The sequence below is a fragment of the Mercurialis annua genome, linkage group LG3, assembly GCF_937616625.2.
Source record: "Mercurialis annua linkage group LG3, ddMerAnnu1.2, whole genome shotgun sequence".
Lineage (NCBI taxonomy): Eukaryota > Viridiplantae > Streptophyta > Magnoliopsida > Malpighiales > Euphorbiaceae > Mercurialis > Mercurialis annua.
In genome coordinates, this window is record NC_065572.1 from 56805497 (window position 1) to 56811723 (window position 6227).

General features: G+C 32.3%; 1 protein-coding gene across 1 annotated transcript; it reads left to right on the forward strand.

Annotated features, from left to right (window-relative positions):
- Positions 1–493: 493 nt before the first annotated feature.
- On the forward strand, positions 494–2386 carry LOC126675477 (berberine bridge enzyme-like 8). The gene has a single exon (XM_050370124.2). It carries the CDS (start codon positions 557–559, stop codon positions 2177–2179), a length of 1623 nt encoding a protein of 540 aa, XP_050226081.1. The 5' UTR covers positions 494–556; the 3' UTR covers positions 2180–2386.
- Positions 2387–6227: the final 3841 nt, after the last annotated feature.

Here is a 6227-nt window from a genome sequence, read left to right on the forward strand (position 1 = left end):
GAACAATTTATGCATTTTAATTATGCTTCACGCACTTTAAAACGTTTGAAAACATGTAGTTGACGGGTTAAATAAATTAAAAAATAAAGTTAAGAGATCCAATAGAATATCTAATTACTTTAAGAGTCTCAGAGATTAGTTTAAGAGTCTCAGAAAATAAAAGTGTATAGTTTAGGAGTCAAATGATGTATTAAGCCAAATAGTGCACTTAACCATTACAAGTGATGCACATATGCATGACAAAATACATGTATCACTAATGATTGAATTTCTTTGGATTTGATTTAATTTGCTGTTCTAGATATGGAATCAAATGTAGCTATCATGTTATCATGCATACAAATTTGAAATGTCAAAGTAAGAACAATTGTCTCACGTTCTCAAATTTTACTTTGAATTTTTCTAGTCAAATATAAATACGGTAGGTGACTTGCTTGATTCTCTTAATTATCTACTATATTATATTTTTTGCTAAATTACCAACAAAACATAAACTTGGTTCATCATTATAAATAACTCCTTCATTTATTCGAGATTACACTCAAATAAAAAACAAATGGCAACATTGAGATCATTACTTGTTTCACTATTAGTTCCAATTCTTTTGCTCTCCATCTCATGGACGGCAACCTCTACATTTTCATCACCCAATGATAGAAATATTGTTGAATGTCTTTTGAAATATTCTGAGCCTTCTCATCCAATTTCTAATGCAATTTTCACTCCAAACAATGTTTCTTTTTCTTCCGTTTTGGAAACATATATTCGAAACCTTCGATTTAACATGTCTTCAACTCCGAAACCGCTCTTTATCGTTACTGCATTGCATGTATCTCATGTTCAAGCCTCCGTGGTTTGCGCTCGAATCCATGGATTGCAAATGAAAATCCGAAGTGGAGGTCATGATTACGAGGGTATTTCTTACGTCTCGGACGTCCCCTTTTTTGTCCTAGACATGTTCAATCTCCGGAAAATCGATGTGGATATTAAATCCGAGACTGCATGGGTTCAAACAGGAGCAACTCTTGGTGAAGTTTATTATAGGATTGCTGAGAAAAGCAATGTGCATGGCTACCCGGCTGGTATTTGCCCTACCGTCGGTGTTGGTGGGCATTTGAGCGGCGCTGGCTACGGTAACATGATGCGGAAATACGGTCTTACCGCCGATAACATCGTCGATGCGGAAATAGTTGATGTCAAAGGAAGACTTCTTGATAGAAAATCCATGGGAGAAGATCTCTTTTGGGCTATAAGAGGCGGAGGAGGAGCTAGTTTTGGAGTTGTAATTTCATACAAAATTAACCTAGTTCGCGTTCCCAGGATTGTAACCGTCTTTCGAGTTGATCGAACCCTAGAACAAAACGCAACAGATATTGTCAATCAATGGCAACAAATTGCATACAAAATTGATGACAATCTCTTCATCAGGCTTACTTTAAATGTCATCAACGGAACTCGAACCAACGGAAAGACTATTAGGGCTACATTTCGAGCTTTATTTCTTGGAGACTCATCAACACTTGTTTCCATCATGAACAAAAACTTTTCCAAATTAGGGTTGGTTCAATCCGACTGTATCGAAATGAGTTGGGTCGAATCCGTCTTGTTCTGGACAGATTTTCGAGCCGGAACACCAACTACCGCTTTGCTCAGTAGAACACCTCAATCACTAACCTACCTGAAAAGAAAATCAGATTATGTAAAGAAAATAATTCCAAGAGATGAGTTAGAGAAAATTTGGCAGAAAATGATTGAACTTCAAGTTCCATCAATGACATTCAATCCTTATGGTGGCAAAATGGCTGAAATTCCATCAACAGAAATTCCATTTCCTCATAGAGTTGGAAATTTATGGAAGATTCAGTATGCAACAAATTGGAATGAAGATGGAACCGAAGCGGAAAATCGTTACATAAATTTAACAAGGCAGCTCTATAATTTTATGACTCCTTATGTGTCAAAGAATCCAAGGGATTCATTCCTTAATTACAGAGATCTTGATTTGGGTATTAATCACAATGAAGGTAAGATTAAAAGCTACCAAGAAGGAAGAGTTTATGGGATAAAATATTTTAAAGAAAATTTTGACAGATTGGTTTATGTCAAAACTAGGGTTGATCCTGCAAATTTCTTTAGAAATGAACAAAGCATCCCTACTTTTCCTTACTGGAAGAAGTAGAAATGATTTATGTTTTCTATGTAAGGAATCATAGGTTTACTTGTTTTATAATTTGCTATTTTATTGTTTTATTGGGTATAGGTATATATTACTATGTATATTGTGGCTGTGTTGGATAATTTAATGTGTATATTGGGAATATTTGTCATGTTCCATATTGTTGTATTAATAATAAATTGTTTTTCTATTTCTACATATTGATTTGTATGATTGTGTTTTTAGAATTAATGTACAATTTATACCTCCATTTTAGACAATTCTATATTTGAAAAACTTATAAAAGCCTTTTTAAACTTTCTTTCAAAGTTTATTAATAATTTGGACTTGGATCATCAACAAAATAGCGAATGTTATTTAAAAAAAAAATAGGGGTAATGTCATAAAAATTCACAAATTTTACACGTTTTCTCATTTTAATTATGCACTTTAAATTTTCTCATTTCCATGCACGAACTACCACATTTTCTCAAATTCATGCACGGTGCTGAGGTGTCACGTCTCCATTGGTGTAATTTGCTGAGATAAAGGTCATTTTACACCAATAAATGAGTGCCATCTCAACACCGTGTATGAATTTGGAAAAAAGTGGTAGTTCGTGTATGAAAATGAGAAAATTTAAACTTCGTGATTAAAATGAAAAAACGTGTAAAGTTCGTGGTTTTTTTGACATTAATCCAAAAATTTACAATTTGATTATGTTGTCAAATATATTCATGAACTTAAATTGTATATTATGTTCAGTCAATTTTACATAAAATGACAATATACTCCACCCCAGAATTAAGAAGTCATCAAGTTTAAAATGATTCCTTAACTTGCAACTATAAACAAATGAAATGGGTATGTTGATATTTTTAGATGATTTGAATATGTATGAGAATGAATATAAAATTCAAATAAAACATGATTCAAATCTAAAATTTACATTGTCAACTAATTAAAAGTCAACAATTAATCACCAAATTCAATTTCAAACTGATCAATAAATTATAAATGATACAATTGTTAAAAAATATATATATGTGAATGTGATTATAAAATCAACCTCGCTTGTATATATGGTTAAAGTTTTGTGCAAGTGCGCAAAAAAACAATTAAATACTATTATTCATTTATTTTTAAGATAACCAGGATTTTATGCTTGTAGAGGATAATTTTCCTTTTAACTTTTCATAATTTATAAGAAATATTGGTGAGAGTAATTAATTATTAATTGGTGAGAACGTGACAATCTACCCACATGTTTATAAAAGTGTTTAGTTTCAACCATGACCTAATAATTAGAAATAGTTAATCGGTGATTGAACCTTTACACTTATAAACTCATTTATATTTGTTCTCCTAAACGATGTGAGATTATCTTTAACACTCCCCATCAAGTGCAACCGGGACTACACATCCAGTTGTCACTTAAAATTGACTCATTCTGAAACTGAAATTTTTTTTGATTTAACAAGCAGCGGCAACACCGGACCGGGCCGCTGGGAATGAACATCCAGACGGACAACCGGTAAATTAAGAATCCGGATCAGACCCAGTGAAATTTTTGATTTAACACGCAGCGGCAACACCGGGACAGGCCGCTGGGACTGGACATCCAGACGGACAACCAGCAAATTAAGAGCCCAGGTCAGACCCGCTTTGATACCAAAATAGAAATATTGTTGAGGGTAATTAATTATTAATTGGTGAGAATGTGACAATCTACCCACATACTTATGAAAGTGTTTAGGTTCAACCATGACCTAATAACTAGAACTAGTTAATAGGTGGTTGAACCTTTACACTTATAAACTCATTTATATTTGTTTTCCTAAACAATGCGAGATTATCTTTAACATAGTTAATCAAAAATCAGTTTTTATAGCTTTGATGAATATTTTTTTAATTAATCCAATTTATTCCATCGGATATTAAACTCTGTATATGACTAAATTTTTCTCAAATTATAGAAAGGTCATTAAATAAATTTTTCTTACAAAACGGTCACTAGAGTTTACCTTTTGTTACAAAATTTTAAATTGTTACGAAAAGAATACTAAATTTTTCGTGAATTACAAAAAAGTTATTGGGTTATACCTTTAATTATAAAAATATCACTAAACTATGTTCTTTTTTGTAATTTCGGCTTGTCACGTAAGCAAAAATACTAAGCTTTTATGGGAAAACGATACGTTTTATATGGGTGAAACTTTTTGTAATAAAGATATAGTTCAATGACCATTTTATAAGAAAAAATTATTATCTTTCTATAATTTTAAAAAAAACTTGGTGACCTGCAGAGTTCAACATCCTTATTCCACCTTTTATTTTGATTAAAGATTTTTATCCGTTTTTACTTGTATAAGATGACTTTTATTATTTAAAGATATTTTTTTAAATTCATAAGCTTAGTAATGGCAAATCCATGTAAAGTGAAGCATATTTTTACCTTGGATCTTTTGATCTAATGTATAGTATTTTATGCATCTATAAGCGAGTGAGACAATATATATTAGTATAAAAAGTAGTCCTAATCAAGTATAGGTCATCCGATTGTCATAAGCTTGAGCGAAACGACTGTAGTTCTAACTGTTCCGCGCTTTCACCAAATAATCCGTGACTCTTCGAGAAAATCCTTAAGGAAACATTTATCTCTAACACCAATACTAACATACGCCAAGTTATGCTAAGATTTCCTAAAAACAAAATATATGATCCAGTCTCTTGACACAACACAAAGAAGATATATTGAATGAACCAACATAGCAAATAAAAAACAAAAATAATAAGAAATGAATACCATTTTGTATATAATTATCTGATATATTGAGAAGAGGACTAGTGATGACATAAAAAACTAAAACTATCCTGAGATCACTGAGTCAGTTAAGTCAAATTTGATGGAAATGTGTGAAGAAAGCTACAACAATCCAACCTGAGAAAGCTGAGATACGATCATTTAAGCTAAATAAGATAATATATCCCACAAAATTAGGAATGACTCAGAACGAATGAGAAGCCACTTTAAGGAAAAATTACACTGAGTTATAGTTCATTGAGCATAGACTGAGGCTCTCACTGAAACTAATAATAGTTCGGATCATAACTAAATAAGGGGTCGTTTGGTTGATCAAAAAAAGGGAGAAATGACAATAGGACAAATGATTTCCATTTCTTTTGTTTGTTTTGTCTAAAATTACTAGGTAATATATAGGAATGGGATTATATCTTCAATGGGAATAACCCATTCACCCTACAGTCATGGAAATGAACTTTTCATTTTTATGGAAATCAAAATTTTTCTTTTTGATAAATGATATTTGTATTAACTCATTCATAAATGTGAATGGCAAAGAAACTAATACAATTAAAATTGGATACAAAATAAATGCAAACTTCGAAAGACATCCAAACTAGAGTAAGGAAAACTAGGATAAAACGAATTATAAAACAAAACCGTCGAGTAAATGCTCACAAAAATAAGATTCTCGATCTTGGTAGTCCGAAACTTGAAGACCCGTTTATTTCTTGCTTTCCATAAGGGCCAAATGATGAAGAACCAAATCAAATTCCATAAATCTCTATATTTTTTCCTGCAATGACTTGGCCATTGCCTAATGAAATCTTTTATGGAAAACGGCAGAACACAAATCTGATTACTCAAACCAAGAACATGCATCCAAGTGCTCCATGCAAAACGGCAATGGAGCATGATGTGAGTCAAAGATTCCTCCTCCATACACAATAAACAACTCTTATTTTCTTGTAGAACAATACCCCTTCGAACCAAAGTAGCATAATAAGAAATTATGTCTCTTGCTAAAAGCCAATGAAAAAAATTGAATATGTGTGGCAATTTAGTTGGCCAAACCAAACGAGTAAAATAATAACCTCCACCCGAACCCACTGAGCTTGCACTATTCTCCTTAATCAGATGCATCATAGAAATAGAAGAGTAAGACTTGATTCCCAACCAGAAAACATCATCCCGACTGTCAGCCTCAAATTCATCCGTTGTTGTCAATTGCTGGAGACGAAGGAATTCAGCAGCTTCTCCCAAACACAG

Coding starts and splice junctions, on each gene's coding strand:
- LOC126675477 (XM_050370124.2), top strand. CDS start 557: ATGGCAACATTGAGATCATTACTTGTTTCACTATTAGTTCCAATTCTT.